The sequence below is a fragment of the Hydra vulgaris genome, chromosome 05, assembly GCF_038396675.1.
Source record: "Hydra vulgaris chromosome 05, alternate assembly HydraT2T_AEP".
Classification (NCBI taxonomy): domain Eukaryota; kingdom Metazoa; phylum Cnidaria; class Hydrozoa; order Anthoathecata; family Hydridae; genus Hydra; species Hydra vulgaris.
In genome coordinates this window covers 17,637,406-17,659,357 of record NC_088924.1, presented here as the reverse complement: position 1 = coordinate 17,659,357, position 21,952 = coordinate 17,637,406, and the positions used below count along the sequence as shown (strand labels likewise).

At 27.1% G+C, this 21,952-nt stretch overlaps 1 protein-coding gene across 15 annotated transcripts in view; it reads left to right on the top strand.

Annotated features, from left to right (window-relative positions):
• The window catches only part of LOC136080643 (SCO-spondin-like), a 180,233-nt gene extending 158,543 nt beyond the window's left edge, over window positions 1–21,690 (top strand). For 13 of the 15 annotated variants that reach the window (XM_065797570.1, XM_065797568.1, XM_065797560.1 and 10 more), the window contains 7 exons: window positions 5,817–5,975; window positions 8,476–8,601; window positions 14,731–14,895; window positions 15,054–15,224; window positions 15,427–15,536; window positions 15,613–15,677; window positions 21,160–21,690. In XM_065797570.1, the coding sequence (XP_065653642.1) occupies window positions 5,817–5,975; window positions 8,476–8,601; window positions 14,731–14,895; window positions 15,054–15,224; window positions 15,427–15,536; window positions 15,613–15,677; window positions 21,160–21,175 (812 nt within the window). In that variant the 3' untranslated portion in view covers window positions 21,176–21,690. Of the gene's footprint in view, window positions 1–5,816; window positions 5,976–8,475; window positions 8,602–14,730; window positions 14,896–15,053; window positions 15,225–15,426; window positions 15,537–15,612; window positions 15,678–21,159 lie in introns of those variants that run through there. The other 2 variants (XM_065797558.1, XR_010638573.1) reach the window with 2 other exon arrangements.
• Window positions 21,691–21,952: the final 262 nt, after the last annotated feature.

The window sequence follows — 21,952 nt, the reverse complement described above, 5'->3', positions numbered from 1 at the left end:
TTGGATGCAAACATTTTGTTTATTTAATCTTTATTTTTAAATTTATTGTTAAGTATAAGATTTAGAATTCACATACAAAAATGGCCACCGAGGACAATATTGCGGTGGATAGTTTGTCGGATAGTTTTTTGTGTGACAAATACTATTTGAAATAAAGATTTAAAATATATTACCCAGTCAGGAATTTTATATTATATGATATCATACCATGTACCATAATATTGTACATAGTACCATAATATTTGTAAGCAATTTCACATTATTTAACATTGAAGCAAATTTCAACTTTACCTTAAAAGTAAATACTTTTAGATAGGTCCTCAAAGTCTCCTGAAATTATTCTAAGTATTATTAGTATTTTTATTTTATTTTTGTGAGGTATAGGTGGTGAATTAGCACCCCCTCCGGATCCCTCAATGTGCCCTTTACCTAGAACTTAGTTTGAAATTATAGTCCTTTTTTTATATCTATCTTTTGATACCAAGTTATAGATATTTGAATAAAAATTAGCAAAGTTGTAGCAATTTATGTGAAAAAACAAATTTTCTTGACCACAATCAAGAAATCTAAATATCGAAAATTTGCTATTAAAACATCATAACTTTTTATAGAATTTTCATAATTTTTCACCTTTAAAATACTGTATTTGAGGGCTTTCAAATGATATATAACATTCTAGTGTTTGATTAATTTAAAAAAATCAGTCCAAATTTCTAAATATTTATGTCTTTATGTATATATATTCTTTATATATATAAATATATATATGTATATATATATGTATATATATATATATATATATATATATATATATATATATATATATATATATATATATATATATATATATATATATATTTATTGATCTTAAATCTCTGATTTTTAAATATTACTTTAAAGGTTTAAATTTAAAAGCTTGGAAAAATACATTCAAACATTTATCATGAAAAATATTTGCTTAGGTAAATAAATAAAAATTGAATAAAATGTGTTTATTTCAATTGCCAAAATGATTAGAATTAATTTTTATTTTAGATAAAAATGTTTAAGTTGTCAAAACCTCATTTTTGTTGACAATTTGACCACAGCTGTTTAAACAGCTGTGGTCAAATTATCAACAAAAATGAATTACACGTGTGGTTATGTATAGGACACCCAATCCTATATCATACATACATACATACATACATACATACATACATACATACATACATACATACATACATACATACATACATACATACATGCATACATACATACATACATACATACATACAAATAGAGTGCTTAATGTTCTTAAAGAACAGAACAATAAAATAATTTTTACTAATTTATATACATACATACTTTTTGTCAACAAAATACGGAAAAACTTTCTGACAACCAGTTAGGGGTAATATATATATATATATATATATATATATATATATATATATATATACACATATTTATATATTATATATATACAAATATATAGTATATATACAAATATATAAATATATATATATATATATATATATATATATATATATAAATATATATATAGATCTATAGTTTGTTGTCTTTGGGAAGAGCGGAAGGAAAAAAGTGATTCTTACGCCAACACATACGTCACTTTTAATTACTTTTGACTTTCGTCCAACATTTGCGTGTTGGACAAAAGTAAAAACCATTAATTTAATTACAAATAAATCGTTTTTTAAAAAAACCACAAAAACGCAAATTTAATTGACCAGAATGTTTTAAAAACATTCTGAATGTTTTTAACAATATAAACAATGTTTTTATATATTTTTTTTTTAATAAAATGTTTTTACTTTTAATTTTTTCAATAAAATGTTTTTATTTTAATTTTTTTTTACTGTAAATCATGCGCGGAGTGTTGCTACATCGACTATCTTATAGCCTGACTCGCAAGGAAGTGCTGCTACATCGACTGACAAATAGCCTGACTCGCAAGGGAGTGCTGCTACATCGACTGACAAATAGCCTGACCCGCAAGGGAGTGCTGCTACATCTACTATCTTTTAGCCTGACCCGCAAGGGAGTGTTGCTACATCGACTGAGGGTTTGGTTGGGGCAGGCAGTCTATCAATTAATAAAAAAAATAATTCCGGTCTTGCATTTTAATTTTTACTTTTTGCCAACAAAATATGGAAAAAACTTTCGGACAACATCTACAGGTTGTATATATATATATATATATATATATATATATATATATATATATATATATATATATATATATATATATATATATATATATATATATATATATATATATATATATTATATATATATATATATATATATATATGTATATATGTATATATGTATATATGAATATATATATATATATATATATATATATATATATATATATATATATGTATATATATATATATATATATATATATATATATATATATATATATATATATATATATATATATATATATATATATATATATATATATATATATATATATATATAACCCCTAACTGGTTGTCAGAAAGTTTTTCCGTATTTTGTTGACAAAAAGTAAAAATTAAAATGCAAGACTGGAATTTTTTTTTATTACTTGATAGACTGCTTGCCTCAACCAAATACTCAGTCGATTTAGCAGCACTCTCTTGCAAGTCAGGCTAAAAGATGGTCGATGTAGCAGCACTCAGTTGCGAGTCAGGGTATTTGTCAGTCGATGTAGCAGCACTCCGTTGCGAGTCAGGCTATAAGATAGTCAATGAAGCAACACTCCATGCATGATTTACAGTAAAAAAAAAAAACATTTTATTAAAAAAAATTAAATTACAAACATTTTCTTAAAAAAAATAAAAATAAAAACATCAAAAATACTCTTGAAGAAAACATTCCCAAGTGATCCACTTTATTCTCTCTTTATATATCTTAAACTAATTTTATGTATTTTTACCTTGTAAACACATTTACAGAGGGTGTTTAATAAAGTATTAATAATAATAATTGATTAAATTATTAAAAACATTCAGAATGTTTTAAAAACATTTAGAATGTTTTAAAAACATTTAGAATGTTTTAAAAACATTTAGAATGTTTTAAAAACATTTAGAATGTTTTAAAAACATTTAGAATGTTTTAAAAACATTTAGAATGTTTTAAAAACATTTAGAATGTTTTAAAAACATTTAGAATGTTTTAAAAACATTTAGAATGTTTTAAAAACATTTAGGATGTTTTAAAAACATTTAGATTGTTTTAAAAACATTCAGGTCAATTAAATTTGCGTTTTTGCGGGTTTTATTTAAAACGAATAGTTTGTAATTAAATTAATGGTTTTAACTTTCTGACAACATGAAAATATTGGACGAAAGTCAAAAGTAATTAAAAGTTACGTATTTGTTGATAAAGATAAAAGAGTCAATCTTTACCTTCCCTACTCCCAAATATATTTATATAATATATATATAAATATATATATATATATATATATATATATATATATATATATATATATATATATATATATATATATATATATATATGAATATACATATGTATATGTATATATATTTGTTATATATATATAGTATATAGATAACAAATATATATACATATACATATGTATATATATTTGTTATCTATATACTAGCATATATAGATAACAAATTGTTACTAGTTTTTCCTACCTTTATGGCATACAGCGTTTTCAGAAAAAAATAAAGAATAATTAAAGGAAACATTGTTACCCCATGCCAAACTCTCAGTTGATGTAGTATATACATATATATATATATATATATATATATATATATATATATATATATATATATATATATATATATATATATATATATATATATATATATATATATATATATATATATATATTTATATATACTATGTCTTATTCATATCTAAGGATTCAATTTCCTAATACCATTTTGAAAATGAAATCATAATATCATAAAAGAAAAGATCCCATGCCAAACTCTTAGTCAAAGCAGCAACACTCTTTTGCAGCATAAGGTTACAAGATAGGATGTGAACTAAAAAACAAAAAAATTTTTGTATCAAACTTTTTTTGCCGACCTGATGCCAACCTTTAAAAGATTGGGGTCGGCAAATTATTGCTGAACTCATTTTTCCTAAATCCGAAGGTTGTATATATATATATATATATATATATATATATATATATATATATATATATATATATATATATATATATATATATATATATATATATATATATATTACTTTTTTTGATAAAAAAAAGTTTGTTTTTTTTTATTAAAAGAAACTTTTTTTAAGTAAAAGGTCTTTTTTTTCATATATATATATATATATATATATATATATATATATATATATATATATATATATATATATACAAGGTTATCACAACTTGCTATGGAAAGGGGACTTGTTATTAGTTCGAGAACAATTAGAAAAAAGTTATGTTATGACTTTGGTCTAGTTATTAGAAGACCAGCTAAAAAACCTTTATTAACTCCATCTTAATTACAAGCTAGAATTAAATTTTGTAAGAGTTTAAAAGACAAGACACTGTAATGGTGGGAATGTGTAATGTTTACAGACGAAAGTACGTTTCAACAAATTAGAAGCACAGGCTATAATTATGTTAGAAGATCTGTGGAAGAACGCCTGAATCCAAAGTATACCATAAAAACAGTAAAACTTTCTCCTTCAGTCATGGTATGGGAGCAATAACAGCGCAAGGTCGATACGGGTTGCACATCTTTAAAAAATGTGAAAAAGTCAATGCACAAAAGTATCTAAGTGTATTGAAAGACAAAGTGAAACTGCACATGGAAATTACTAAAACCAGCATTTTCCAGCAAGATTCAGCACCTTGTCAAATGGCTAAAACATTTAAGAAGTGGTTTACTGATAATAAAATTGAATTATTATCTAATTGGCCCTCAAGTTCACCCAATCTTAATGTTATTGAGAACTGCTGGAATATAATGAAGCAGAAAGTTGCAGCACATCAGTCAAAATCTGAAGAATATTTTCAAGAAGTTCTTAAAGAAGTGTGGACTAATGAAATCACTCGAGAATTTTGTAAAACATTAGTACATAGTATGCCAAAAAGTATACAAGCTGTGCTTGATAATAAGGGACATCCAACAAAGTATTGAACTATAACATTTAAGTCATTTAAACTGTACTTTTGCTATAACTTGTTGCTATAACTACTATTTTATTGAATATAAACAATTTTTGATAATTTTCATCTATTTTTTTTTCATTTATTTTACATTTTTTATTGTGTTTATTCAATAAAAAATTTACACTGAAAATTTGAGTTATTTTTTATGTGCCTTAATTTTTTGGCCACTACGGTATGTATATATATATATATATATATATATATATATATATATATATATATATATATATATATATATATATATATATATATGTATGTATATATGTATGTATGTATGTATGCATATATGTGTGAGTGTGCGATTGTGTGTGCTATTAATCTAGCCTTTTGGACACAATGGAGCAATTGGTCCGAGTGCACACCCTGTGGTGTAAGTGAAATAAGCAGATCACGCATATGCAATACTACTAGTTATTTTCTAAGCTGCATTGGTAATGCAGCTTAGAAAATAACTAGTACTGAAGCTAAGTCTTGTATTATATATAATAAGTACTGAAGCTAAGTCTTGTATTAGTAATACAATTTGTGTGGGTTAGTAATTCATTTTTCATAAATTCATAAGTTTTTAATTTTTCACTATTTTTTTAAACATTATTTTTACATAATCTAATAATAAATATTGTTGCTAACTTTATTTATTAGCTTATTGGGCAGAATGGAATAATTGGTCGGAGTGTATGCCATCATGTGGCATAAGTACAATGAATAGATCACGTGATTGCAAAAACAAAAGTATTTTAAGTAATTGTTCTGGCAACAATACTGAAGTGTTGTCTTGCTTGAGTGGTGTTACTTGTGTAGGTAAAATTAAACAAATGTTTCCTTTTATATTATAATTTACAAACACAATAATTTTTAATCACAATAATCAACTTTTGGATTAAAATTTCTTTCAAGTTTTCACTGGAATATCAAAAAATTGGTTTTTAAAGTCAATCCAAGTAGATTTTTACTTAATCTAAGAAAACTGACCTAAAATGTTCATTTTATAGAAACATGCACTTGCAAAAGTATTTTAACAGAAAAAAACACAGTTAACTTTTTTTTTTAATTATTTTTTAATTAAAAGTGCTTTAATTTAAAGTATATATATATATATATATATATATATATATATATATATATATATATATATATATATATATATATATATATATATATATATATTATAAATTAAATACTTTGTCAGAAGTAATTAGCCTTAATTGACAGCAACAAGGCATTGACAGCAACGAGTCCACAAGTTTGATAAACCAATGTCTATTTTTTTTATATACTTTTCATCAACCAAGCGGATAGGACTCATACAATCTCTTCTTAAGCAACTCCAAATTATAATATTTCCATCTCTATGCTTTAGTGTTAATACCTGGTGTTTAGAGTCATTTCAATGGCTATTTTGACCACAAATATATATATAACACCATCAAAATCAAATAATATAAACTCTAATTTATCACTAATAAGTATTTTTGACTATTAATAAGTCTCTAAATAGATTTGCAGACCTTAAACAATGCTTTGTTATGTCAACACTACATTTAACATTATAAAATTCTTTAATTTTAGCGTTTATAAAAACCGCATTTTTGCATGGATCATTTTTTCTGAAGAAACAAACAACTTAAGGTATACTATCGGAAAAAATCTGCCCACCTTTTGCGGTGTGGTAAAGCTAGTTAACGGTCGTTTTTTGAAATTATTTTTTTGTGTGTGGTAGTGTTTGTATAATAGAACATTTTGGCAGAAAAAAATAATTAAAAATATTATTTAGTTTCAAAATGTCAACCAAGCAAACTAAACAAAGATTTTTGATTGTGGACAAACACTTAAAAAATCCAACTTTATTGAATAGAAAATTGGCGAAATCATTAAAAATATCAAGAAGAACTGTAGATACTGTTCTTAAATGGTTTACAGAACAGAAAACTATTCTGAGAAAACAAGGAAGTGGTCGAAAAAAAACGCACAGCAAATCCTAGAGCTCTCGAACGGTTGGAGACTTCATTGGAAGAACATCCTGATTGGTCTGAAAGATATTGAGCAAAAAAACTGAAGGTTTCCAATTTTTTTGTACACAAATGGCGACAGAGACTTGGATATCAAAGTTTTAAAGTAGTTAAAATGCCAAATCGAAACGATAAACAAAATTCAACCGCAAAGAGTCGAGCTCGAAAGTTGTATGACAACTTGTTAACAAAACATAATGGATGCATTTTGATGGATGACGAAACTTATGTTAAAATGGATTTTAAACAAATTTCTGGGCAGTGCTACTATGCTTCTAAAATAAGAGGAAATGTGAGTGATAAATGCAAGTATGTAATGACTGATAAATTTTCGAAAAAATTGATGATTTGGCAGGCACTTTGCTCTTGCGGCAAAAAATCGCCAATTGATGTTTGTTTAGGCACAATGAAACCTTCGGAATACGTGAAATGTTGTCTTTCTTGTATAAAACGACTAATTAAAGCTCATAGAAGTACTCCAGCATTGTTTTGGCCTGATTTAGCCACAATACATTACTCAAAAGATGCTCAAAAGTTTTACGATGATAATGAAGTGATGTTGATTCCGAAAAAGATGAATCCTCCAAATTGCCCCGAATTACATCCTATTGAAAAACATTCGGCCATTATAAAAAAGAAATTGAAATTAAGTGTAAAAACAGTAAAATCAGCTACAGATTTGAAGAATAAATGGGATTACGCTGCTAAAACTTACAAAAATCACTCTGTCCAGAAACTTATGGGAGGCATCAAAAAGAAAGTCAGAATTTTCTGTAAAACTTAATTTTTTTTTGTTTTTTCCCTATTAATATGTAATCTTTACAGTCTTACAGTTTAATTTTTAAGAAATTTATTGATTTAAATACATTTAAACTTTCTTACATCCTTTTTTGATCAAGAAAGGTGGGCAGATTTTTCTGATAGCATGCCTTATTTCTCTGTAAACCAGTTTTATTTAATAAGGTTTACAGTTTTGTTAATAAGGTCAAATAAAGTAAAAAAACTAATTGAAAAAATAAAATGTTAAATGCAGCAGAAAAAGCTAACAAAACAAGGTATTTAAAATCTTAACTTTTATTTCTTTTTGTATATAAATAAATATTGATATATTCTTTTTTTTGCTTTTAAAAGTATTTTTTCAACACATTTCTCACAATTAAAATTCAATTAATTTTTTATAAAAGTAAAGTTTATTTTAAATTTTCAATTTAATATTTAAATTGAATAAGTTTATTATTATTATTATTATTATTATTATTATTTTAATTTTTTCAAGTATCTTTACTTTGTAGGAGAATGGAATTTGTGGAGTGAATGCAGTCAAACATGTGGGTCAGGATATATGATGAGCTTTCTGCGAATTCGAGAAGAATCACAATACTATAAAACTAAAAGTTGCTTTTTGAAAAACTGCACAGGTTCACTTAAGATTTTATTTTATTTTTTTATGCAGTTTGATATTGATATATAACTGCACAGGTTCACTTAAGATTTTATTTTATTTTTTTATGCAGTTTGATATTTATATTTTAAAGAAAAATTTAATTGGTCCATATTTTGAGTTAATAGTTACCAAAAATGGTTTATTGCATAGATGAGTTTTTTAAGGAGTTTTTAGAATTTCGGAAAATTACCGGATGATTTTTGCTATTGATTTGGGATAAAATTTTATAAAATTTCAAATATAGCAAAATTTTTAAGTGCGGCAGCATTAAACAACTATGTTTTCTATGACTGAAATTTTCAAGAGATCAATTTTTGCAACAATTTTTTTTTACAAACAAAAATTGTATGGAACTTTAATTAATTTAAATTGACTATTTTGAGTATTAGAAATTCTTTTTTGTAATAACTTAATGTAAATTTCATTTTAAAAATTTTTTTGTCAAACATTTTTTTAATACTATCAAGGAGTATTTGTAGAAAGTTCTTGTTATTAGCATAACTATAAAATGAAAGTTAAAAGTTTATCTGACATTTCTGAGATTGATAAAAATATATTATAAAAATATGAGATGGATAAAAATATATTAAAAATAATATTAAAAACAAGTTGAGCTGAAATTAGCTTCAAGAAAAAGATTCTACTAGTTATATGAGAAAAGTAGGGTAGTTGAAAATTATCTGGGTGATATCTACATTGATTTTAGGTTTAGCCTAGATCTTTCTACATTTCTGAAAAAAATTTGTCAAAACATGACCTTTTCTGTATGTATAAAAGTAACAAAATTTTAGAGAGGCAAATGAAAGTAAAAAACTAATAGAAAAAAAAAAAATGGAAATGCAGTAGAAAAAGCTAATGAAACAAGGTGCAGAAGGAAAAGCTAGAATTATTAAATGTTTATTTTTTCGACCTAATGATGCATAATTTAATATTAATTTGTATATTGAAATTATTCCTATTTTTAAATCATTTATTTTCACTTTTCAACAAACAGTACAGTTAGTCCATTAAATTTATGAAAAGCAAATTGAACTGATAAAGATAATTTTAACTCACTAAACACGATAAAAAATATCACAGAAACAAATTTGAAACTTTCAAACCTGAAGACAAAAAAATGTATTGCCATTCAGATCACATATACTTTAAAAGTAGTGATAGACCGAAGTTCTGTTTCGCTAGCAGTTTAGGCCGAAATTTTAATTTGAACCGATACTGAAATTTCAGTTTTGGTACTTTTTATAAATTTGGTAAAAAGAAATTTTTCGGTTTAAAAACATACCAAAAACTTAAAAATTTGTTAGATTTTAAATTTTCATCTAATTTAGAAAAACACTTACTTTTGAGAATTGTCACAAAATATTTTAAGAATTTTCACAAAAGTTTTGAGAATTTTCACAAAATATCTCGAAAAAAATCTTGTTTGCAGAGAAAATCTGCCAGTTGTTAACCTTCGCTATTAATCTCCAACTTATGTATTAAATCTCAATTTGTAATTCGCTTGTAATCAATTCTAACATAATATCAGTATTAAAAAAAAAACAAATGTAAAATTGTATTTTAAATAATTTTTCTAATAAAATCAGTTTTGACTTGCCGAAATGTCGGTATCGGTTGCGGTAAAATATTTGCCAAAATGTCCGTTTCAGTTTTGGCACTGAACTAGAGTACTCGAAATTTCAGTTTATTTCGGTTTTGTCTTTTTTGCTTTTTTGGTCGATCACTACTTGAAAGTAAGACTGAAAAATATTTATCTAAAATAAATATAGGTAAGCAAATCATTGTTTTATAAGACCTTGCTTAAATCTTACCTTAAATCATCAGTTTACTTAATAAAATTCCTTTTAATAACCCTCCATTAAAATGCCATTCTGCAATTGACTCAAAGTCTCTCGGTCACAGAGAGAATGCTAAAAAAACTTTCAATTGTCTTTTCCACTGTAGATATAAATAAAGTAATATTTAATCAAGAGGCTATGCAGCTTCAGAGCGGTATAGCGCTTCCACCCATATTTGTTGATGGAAAGCCCATATGTCTATATTTGCCTCAGTAGTCCTCACGTTGAGCAGTCATTCAGTATAATGAACACCATAGTTAACAAAAAGATAAACTCTCTTGATTGTAGAGATATAGCTGAAGCTATAGCAGAGTACTTCAAGGTACTCTGCTATCGCTTCAGATAAATATCAATTATTTACAAACAAGACCACAGCGCAAGGTTACTTAAAGAGGCAAGATTTATTTCATGACTCAGTTAACAAAAACCTTTGTGGTCATTTGCAACCGCTATATTAAAAAAAATGGATTTGCAACAAAAAAATAGGAAAGTTAAATATCATTTTTTTAAATATAAATTAAACACTGAAAAAAAAGTTTGCCTCACATGAGTGGTACATAATTAAAGAAATAGGTAAAGAATTTTTTATTGATCATGCAAAATAGTGTTGATAAAGAAAAGCTGATGAATGTTTTGCAACAAAAAATTATAAGAATAAAAATATTAATTTCTGTCGGACATTTTACATTTAAAAAGTAAATTAATTATCATGCTTTGCAGGTTGTTTCCGACAAAACTGAGATGGTTCATTTTATTTAAGAAAATTATTTAGCGTAAAATATTTAGTTAATATTTAGCATAACATTATAAGCTTTATGGGAATTGAGTTTACTTTGTTGTGGCAAAAAAAAAATTGTCAAGGGCCTGGCGGAGCGCTTGAAAATTGTCTGTGTCCTACACAGTTGAGCGTACTTTAGAAGATCTATGTAAGATCTATGTATTCAAGACTTTTTTTAGTAAAGTTGATATTCCAGATAATATTTACAGATAAATGGTATTGCTCATGAGAAAAGCATCCTTTTGTTAAGTCAAAAATGTCTTGGGCCCAGCTAAGACACAGCCACTGCTTATTTGTTATAGATTATAAAACATTTGTTGATGATATTTAAATACAGATTGAGTTTAAGTAGATTATTGCCTAATCAAACCCTGTGGCTAGAAAATGTCTAGTCATTTATACAGTCATTATTATATATTTATATGACTATATGAATGACTTAAACTGATTAGAATTTTTTACTGCAAATTTTTCCGGGATTTTTATAAAAATAGTCTTCTTGGATTTTTATTTTAAATAATTTACAGGTTTTTTTTACTAACTAAATAACTCATCTATGTTATTCGAATATTAATATTAAAATGTTCAGACAGCATATTTACACTCCAACTTTATTAAACTATAACATCAATATGCATCCCAAAAAACAAATAAAACAATTATGAAAAATATACATGTTGTAAAAACACACAAGTTATTAAAAACGCACACTGTAAGAACACGCAAGTTATTAAAAACATACATGTTATAAAAACACACATGTTGTTAAAAACACATGTTGTAAAAACACACAAGTTATTAAAATGCATATTGTGAAAATACACAAGATGTTAAAAACATATGTTCCAAAAACACACAAGTTATATAAAACATACATGTTGTTAAAAACACATGTTTTGTAAAACAAACAAGTTGTTAAAAACATAAATGTTGTTAAAAACACATCTTGTGTAAAAATGCACAAGTTATTAGAAACATAAATGTAATGCATGCTATCGGAAAAATCTGCCCACCTTTCTTGGTCAAAAAAGGATGTAAGAAAGTTTAAATGTATTTAAATCAATAAATTTCTTAAAAATTAAACTGTAAGACTGTAAAGATTACATATTAATAGGGAAAAAACAAAAAAAAATTAAGTTTTACAGAAAATTCTGACTTTCTTTTTGATGCCTCCCATAAGTTTCTGGACAGAGTGATTTTTGTAAGTTTTAGCAGCGTAATCCCATTTATTCTTCAAATCTGTAGCTGATTTTACTGTTTTTACACTTAATTTCAATTTCTTTTTTATAATGGCCGAATGTTTTTCAATAGGACGTAATTCGGGGCAATTTGGAGGATTCATCTTTTTCGGAATCAACATCACTCCATTATCATCGTAAAACTTTTGAGCATCTTTTGAGTAATGTATTGTGGCTAAATCAGGCCAAAACAATACTGGAGTACTTCTATGAGCTTTAATTAGTCGTTTTATACAAGAAAGACAACATTTCACGTATTCCGAAGGTTTCATTGTGCCTAAACAAACATCAATTGGCGATTTTTTGCCGCAAGAGCAAAGTGCCTGCCAAATCATCAATTTTTTCGAAAATTTATCAGTCATTACATACTTGCATTTATCACTCACATTTCCTCTTATTTTAGAAGCATAGTAGCACTGCCCAGGAATTTGTTTAAAATCCATTTTAACATAAGTTTCGTCATCCATCAAAATGCATCCATTATGTTTTGTTAACAAGTTGTCATACAACTTTCGAGCTCGACTCTTTGCGGTTGAATTTTGTTTATCGTTTCGATTTGGCATTTTAACTACTTTAAAACTTTGATATCCAAGTCTCTGTCGCCATTTGTGTACAAAAAAATTGGAAACCTTCAGTTTTTTTGCTCAATATCTTTCAGACCAATCAGGATGTTCTTCCAATGAAGTCTCCAACCGTTCGAGAGCTCTAGGATTTGCTGTGCGTTTTTTTTCGACCACTTCCTTGTTTTCTCAGAATAGTTTTCTGTTCTGTAAACCATTTAAGAACAGTATCTACAGTTCTTCTTGATATTTTTAATGATTTCGCCAATTTTCTATTCAATAAAGTTGGATTTTTTAAGTGTTTGTCCACAATCAAAAATCTTTGTTTAGTTTGCTTGGTTGACATTTTGAAACTAAATAATATTTTTAATTATTTTTTTCTGCCAAAATGTTCTATTATACAAACACTACCACACACAAAAAAATAATTTCAAAAAACGACCGTTAACTAGCTTTACCACACCGCAAAAGGTGGGCAGATTTTTCCGATAGCATGCCTTAGATACACATAAGGTGTCTTTTGCTGGTATAATTGCATAAGGAAAATCTCTGCATTGTTTTTCATTTGTTTAAGTTTATTTACTGGTAGCCTTAATAAACGTACACCTTTTCTATTTCTAATAATGTGATTTTTTGAAACTAGTAATTAAAATTGCTAATATTTACTAAACATTTGCATATGACTAAAAATGCATTCATGAAACTTTTATTTATTTATTTTTAATGATTCTTGTTGAAAAAGTAGTATTTCATCGAGTTTACACTATTCATGAGCCAAATGTTGTTAGGTTATTTTATATCTTTGATAGTAAGCTCATTCCAGTATAAGCTCTTTTTAAATGAGCTGTAAAGAAAGAGGTACAAGTTAAACTTTTAGTCAATTAAATTCTAAACATTTTTAAAGATGAAAGAAGAAAATAGGTGGAAAAAAAATTGGTTTAATCAACTTCAAGTTACATTTAAACCACTTACACTAAAGAGCGAACTAATATTAAATTATTAAAGAGTAGAACAAATATAAAAAGAAAAGTATCACTCAGTAAAGCTTCATATAACTTACTGCAACTTACTGCAGGAAACTCTTTACATGCAAGGAAAAGCAACTAAGTACTAAGTGTTCGAATTTATTTTTGCTTTACATGCAAGGAAAAGCAACTAAGTACTAAGTGTTTGAATTTATTTTTACTTTTCAGTTTTGATGATTTAGGAATCCAACAGAACATTTTTTTTACATATATAAAATTGTTTTTTTTTTTTTATTTTTTAAAAGATTTTTACTGAGTTTATACTTATTCATATAGTATAAAAAATTTCAATGAAATAAAAAAATTTAAACAAATTTTCTTTCTGAATTTGGAACTAAATTATTTACTCTTACATCAGGTTACTTTAATAAATATATTTTAAATATTAAATTTTCATTAATAAAGTCATTTGTTTTCATTAATCTTTATTTTGTTTTAAAAATTTAAAAGCATTTGCATGTAACTTGGTTTACTTAATTGATAATACTTTTAGAAATAAAAAATTGGTGAAGTTTTTTTTTCTGATATAGAATATATTAATAATATTATAAATATCATAATATAGAGTTTTTAGGGTAAAATGTGTACTTTATGAAAATGCATATTATTTCCATGAATTAAATGTTATAAATAACCCAATAGTTTAATTTAACATTTACTTTAGATGGTGCTGAATGGAGTACATGGGGGAACTTTGGACAATGCTCTCAAACATGTGGAAGTGGTAGAATGGTTAGAAACAGAATGTGCGAAAATGTTTCTTCAGATAATTTTATTTGTTTTGGCTTGAGTCAAGATGTTTGGAGTTGTAATGAATTTTTATGTTCAGGTCAATAATTTAAAGTTAATAATAAAGTTATAATCTTATAAAATAATTTTAATAGTTTATAAGTTTAGGTTTCGTTTTAGGTAAATATTCTTGAAAATATTAATAGTAAAATAATAAGTTGATTATTTATTCAACTTTTTTTTTATCAATATTGTTAGTGAATGGAGAATGGACTAATTGGTCAGAGTGGTCTTTGTGTAGTCAGCCATGTAATGTTGGTGAAACAAAAAGAGTTCGAAACTGTTCTAAGCCAAAACTTCAGTTTAAAGGGCTGAGTTGTATAGGCAGTGCTAAAGAAACCAAGATGTGCTCTCTGAGAAATTGTGAAAGTCAGTCAATTTTATAAAACTTACAATTTAAATTATTGTTTTAATTTTCCAAATATTTAAAAACATAAATAAATATGAAATTACAATTATTTTAGAAAAAAGATATAATAAAATTTTATAAATTTTTATTTATTTTAAATATATTATAAATAAAATTATAAAAGTGGAAATTAATTCTAAAATGTATTAAATCTTTTTAAAGGTACATTTATTGCAATGGGTATTGTTTTAACAGACGAGGTTTACAACAACCAATATTCAGATGTTGGCAGTTTAGCTTCCCAAAGACTTAAAGAAAAAATAAGAAATTCGGTATGAAAAAAATATTTTTAGAAAATAAAGTTTTTAATTTAATTACTATTATTATTATATTTTTAATATTTGATAGATGCAAAATATGTACAATGGCCATCAAAAAAATGTGTCATTTGTAATCACAATACATTCCATCAAGTAAGTTTTATTGTATTATATTATTACATTTTCTTTTAAGCACCCAGTAAATGAGTATACAGGTAAAATACACTATATTAAAGTTACTTTAAAAATTTAAGACTAGTACTTTTTTAAACAATATTTTTTATTATAAGAATATTTTTTGTATGTTTTTTTATTATTAGAATGTGTTATTGTATGTTTTTAACTATATGTTTTATCACGAAAATTTATTTATTTTTTTTAAATTTAATTGAAATTAAATTAGATATTAAAAAAATGTAATACTTGTTACACTGAATGACTTGGCCCTAAGACCACTGATCCTGCTGGCTCTAAAGCCTATAACTTTTGCATTTCTCACTCAGATAGTTAGCTTTGTGACTCGTTTTCATAACAATTCTAATTATTTACTTTCATTCCTTAATTTATGTCTTGTCTCTGATCCAAGCTAGTATTCAGTTTCTCCTTTTTTTTCCCTTAGGTGGTTCTGACCACGCAATGATCTCCTTCATCTCATACTTATTACTACCCTAAAGCTGACTGGGATTCTTTTTGTGATTTTTTTTGTGACAGTCCTTGGTTTGATGTCTTTTCCCTTTCAGCTGAAAAATGATCCTCCTATGTAATCTCCTGGATTCAGGCAGGAGTGGAAATTTTTCGATACACTTGTTCTATGGCTGACTTGTTAACTGCTGTAAAAAAGGTCGGCATGCTGGTCTTCTCCATAAGCCACCTCCATTAAAGTCATCCTCGAAGGTCAACACTCTTCTTTATTTCCAGTAACTTCTGGGGTATTCTTGGTCCTGTTTTGTTTCTTATACATTATCATACATCTAAAGTTGCTCTTTTTGCTGATGACTCAACTTTATTCTCCTGTCTTCACAAAAAGTCTTCTCTTTTTCACTTCAGTAACAACCTGTTAGTGAAGTGAGATCTTGAATATTCAGTAACAGGTTGGAGCTCACAGTGGCTTGTAAATTTTAACTCTAACAAAATTCAGTTATTTACTGCAAACAACTATTGCAGTACTGTCGACATTTCTATATTAATGATTGGCAACACTCTCACTGAATCCTCTTCTTTAATTCTTCTTGGATTATTGTTTACGGAAACCATATATAGGGGAGACCAGGGCTAGTTGGCTCGTTTTTTACTCTATGAGCAATGTAGCCCTAACAGTACATTTTTTTGAAAATATTAAAGTGTGGTCTTAAAGAGTATGAATTTGGGTAACTTATAAAATTTGCATTCAATTACAAAAAAATATTCTTGGGGTCTTTTTGGCCCCTCAAAATAAATAAAAAATTGCGCCAACTTACCCCACCACAGGGTAAGTTGGTGCAAACTATAAAAATGATATTAATGTACTATAAAGTGCAAAATTAATAGAAATTTTTTTATTATTAATATTTTAATACCAAATATTAGTCCGTATAACAGCCAAAACAGTAGCTCACTTTTTATCTGTGAAAAAAAAACTTTAAAAAATTTTTTTTTAATTTTTTTTTAAGAATAAATTTTTTCAATATTGTTAAAAATTAAAAGAAAAAAAAGTTATTATAAATTTTTTTTTTTTTTTTCTGAAAGTTAATGCTATGAGCCAACTTACCCCACGAAAATTTTCCCAACTTACCCCGAAAGCCTTTTTTTCAACAAACAGTCTATAGATCCTGAAAAACAGCAACTTTGAAAAAAAGTCTGACTGGATATAGTAAACCAATTGTGACTAGAACTTTTACAACAATTTTTTTTTCATACGACTAACTATTTTCTTTGTAAAGTAAATAGGAAGCGATGTTCCAAAAGTTACATTTTTGTCCAAAAAACGCATAAATCTTAATATCTCTCATGCGCATGTGCAAATCCTGAAAATACTATATTGAATGATGAAATGGTCAATTAGGAAGGTTCTGGGTAATTTTTGTCACTTTCTAATGAAAGGCTTTGAAGATAAACACAGTTCGTCAGCATACCCCTGCGAACAGTTAGCCCCGATCTCCCCTACAATTGATTGCTAAATTAGCATCTGCTGATGTTACTTCTCTTTATCGTGCTTGCCATTTTCTCTCTCCTGATTCCATTCTACAAATCTCAAAATTCGTCCCTATATGGAATACTGTTGTCATATTGTTGGTTCTTCTAATGATTTTCATTTTCTTCCGGACACGGATTAGAAACGCATTGTAGACGTAGTAGGACCTGCTCTATCTGCTAAGCTTGAGCCTCTTCCCATCTTTGTAAAGTTGCATCTCTTTCTCTTTTCTACAAAATCTATCTGTCCTTGCATGCTCTAAAAACTTTTATTCTGCTGGTTTTTTTCCCCACCATCAAACCCTTTGAAACTCTCTCCCATCTTCATATTTTTTTGATTCATACAACCTTCAACTTTTTAAGACTTCTGTCAACCGTTTCCTTGCTCTATAACTCTTCTTTTTTTCTTGTCCCAATTTAATATTGATTGCTTGCAGCCTTGTTGGGAGTGAATCAGAATTTAAAAATATATAGATATCTTAATTGTCTTAATTACATATAATTGCAATGCTTTTACAAGCTTTGAAATTCTCCTAGATGACTTATTTTATTGATCTAATACTATAAAAATAATACACTAATAATTTTTGTTATCACCATACCATTTCTACAAACCTGGTTTTTAATTTTTTAGTTTTTGTTTTTTTTATCAATATAATCGAGTTCACAGATTAAAGGATTATCAATTAAATATACCGTCAACTGGGGCTACTTTTCTCCGTTTTTAATGGTTATTTTACTACAGATAAAATTAAGCATAATAAAAAATTTGCTTACGTTCGAGTTCTACGTTTATTACTTTTTGGAAAATTTCTTAAAATCACCTTTTGTTGTTATCAACAAAAAATATATATCTCAAAACTAAAAAAAAAATTCTGTGAAAATCGGCCTTAAAAATTAGAAAATAGTTATTTCAGTCACCGATAACAAAAACTTTCAGTGTAAACAGGCTTTAAAAATAGTCAATCTAGTCAATCTTGATTTGTTGAAAGTGAGCTTTTGGTTTATTTCTCACCAAAGTTTAAAACTTATATCGAAATTATGATAAAACAGCTGTTAGAAAATACGCATTTGACTGCAAGCCACGCTAGATTTAAATAGTTTTAAGCATGTTTTGTAGAAAATATTAGTTTGAATTTATAAATTAAAATTTTTTATATAAAATAGTTATGTTATATGGCGTCAGGTCGGAAGTTTTCACGAATTGACTGAGATAAATATAGCTTTGAAGAAACAAAATCACCCTCCCCTCCCTCTCTTTTCATTAACCAATAAAATTTTAAATTTTTTACATCCTCCTCCCTCCCTACCAACCCCATCTCCTCCTCTCTTCCCCTCCCCTCCTTTCTCCGCCCTCTTTATATTAAAGATTACTCGAGAGTAATCAATCACCCGACCGTCACTTCTAGTTTCTTTTTCGGAATTAAAACCTGTATAGACACGTGTTTTTCACGATTCCGGTGTAAACCAAAAACACCTGTATATTACGGGCAGTTTTACTGGAGTTTAACGCGTGTTTTAAATTCAATTTTAAATGTCGCATTCTTTTTCCAGTGGTTTCATATTCCTTACGGAAATTTATTATAATATAATAAATTTCCGTAATATGGTGAAACCAATAATATTTTAATTGGTGTTTATGGTAAATAATACTAGTAATAGTTAATTTCACGGAATAAAAACCATTATTGGCACTTGCTATTCTTTATGTTTTAGTAGGTTTTAAACTTGAAAAAGAAACCAAGCGTAACTTTTTTCTGAGTTGTGTCGGCTGGGCAATTAAATTGATTTTTGAAGTTCAAAAATGTTGTTATAACTGCTTTATTACATTTTATTACAATTACAAATGTCAATCTGTTTGTTAATTGGTCTCACCAAATCATAAAATAAGTTGTTCTCAAGAAGCTGGTTAGTTGATTCTGTTCTATTAGAACCATTAAGAGGTTTTTGAATTTTTCTTTTCAGCAGTCTGTTAGATTTTGAAGATCTACTAGGACCAGGATGTGGTTCAACATTGTTTTGATTTGAAATTAAATCTAGTTTCATATCAAGTAAGTCCGAATGAGAAAGACATTTTCTTGCTGGTACGTCAACTAATTTCTTTTTAGCTAACTTCGGTTTTGTCACAATTGAAGTTAGCATCTAAGAATGACGACCTTATGGCTGAACACCTAAATTTTTTAATTATAAGTTCCATCAAGTAGTGGTTGCACATCAAAAGGGTAAATTCCACATGTTTGAAAACCACTTTAAAGATTTTTTTTAATATTCGGTGTTTCAGTAGCGGCGGAAAGTACTACTAAGGTAATACACCAAAACATACCCCTTCAGGCGTTCCTCTCCATTAAAACAAAACACTCCATGCGATTTTCATTGGACTAAAAAAAGCAACATCTAAAGGTTGTTTGAGATGTGTATTGTTAGGAGGAAGTATGCAAACGCAATATTTTCTTCTCTGCACTTGTGAAATACATTAGCACTAAGGTGAGTAGATAGATTGGCAGCAATAAGAATCTTATTACCTATTAACTTTTTCCGTTTTGGCAACATGATTTTTAAACCAATTACCAATTATTAAAAGCAAGTGAATCAAACCATTCTCCTAACTGGTGCAAAGGAGCCCCTTTTTGGTCAAAACGTGAACCCAAACTACTTTTAACAACAGGTTTATAAATAATAGCTTAATTTGGACTTTTTTGTTTTTTTTCATAATTTAAACTACAGATAGTTTCTTCGCATAAAAAAACTAAACTTATCTTAAATTAATATAGTTCTCGTGTAGTAACACGCCACTTTTAGAGAAAAAATTCGGTAAAAAAAATGGCTTACACAAATAATTATATAGCAATACTTAAAATAACGGCATCATTCAAAATTTATTCCGAAAATTGAAGATAATCAACTCCAACTATCAAAAAAAAACCAAATAATTTTAAAAAAATCGATATTGCTATTTATTTTTTTAATTATTCATCTTCCCAACGTCGAGAAGGCCACTAAAGTCGAGGAGGCTACTTTTGTGGCTACAACCCTCTCTCAATTCTTTAACTGCGAAACAGTAACCTCAACGAACAAGGCGCGGAAAAAAAGTTGAGCGCGGTACTACCGGGGATGTAGTGGGGATCGAACTCGGAACATCTCAATTATGAGGCGAGCGCTCTATCGCTACACCACTACCGCTACCGAATTAAATCTGATTAACAAAAAAAAAAAATTTTAAGTGGTGCAAAGACCCCAATGGAGTAAACTAGCCCTGGTTGACGGTACAAAGAAGTGCCAATTTAAATTGTGTTAATTAGTGTTCAATGATACGTGTTAATTGATAATTAAGTTTTGTTTTTGTGCCAATTTTTACTAGACTTACGTTAGTTGTTGTATTTTATTCTTTGTGCGTTATATAGTATTCCTAGTTATTCAGTGTTTGTTTTCTAAAAAAAAGGAATCTTATTTTATTTTTATTTTTCAGAGTCGTTTATCCATAATCAGTAAATATGCAGGCTCTGGTTTGGTTAACATTACTTCTGGAAGCTTTGGTGTGGCCAACATTACGCATGGAAGCTCTGGTGTGCACTTTAATTTTAGGACTTTGATTTATGCTTAGGCATTTGCGTGGTTTTTGCGTGCTCGTTGTTTGTTTTTTAACAGCACTGAAGATTTTATTATATATTTGTGTTTTACTTTTTTATCTAATTGACCTGAGCTCAGTTGCTCTTTGAAGTTCTAACTATACAACATTAAGTATGACAGTTCTGATCTATTTACGTATGGATAAAATCTTGATATAGTAAAACGTCAAAAACCTTACCTTTCGATATAACTGATTTTATTATCGGAAAAAGAGCTGTGTATGTAATTTCATGCCGTGTTTTCTAAATTTGCAACAAAAAAAAAAAATTGAAGTTGTTGCTTAAGCTTTTTTTTTTTTTTTCGGTCAAATTGTTAGATATTGTACCCGAATAACCATAAATTAATGGAATAAAATTTTAGAATAACTAAAGCAAAATTTGTCTGTTAATAGACTATCATTGTAACAGTCCCCAGTGCAATTTACAAGACCAAAAGCTGTATTTACATCTCTCCGCTAAGCTTTAACATAGCTTATGTCTGACATTTCATTCCAATTTTTAAGTAAATATATCACGAAATTTTATTTAAATTTGTTTAAATAAATTGAATACTAAAATAAAATATTTATCTTGGAAAAAATTTTATTTTTTATTTATTAATGTAGTTGAAAAAATTTTTTCGGCTAACGCTTC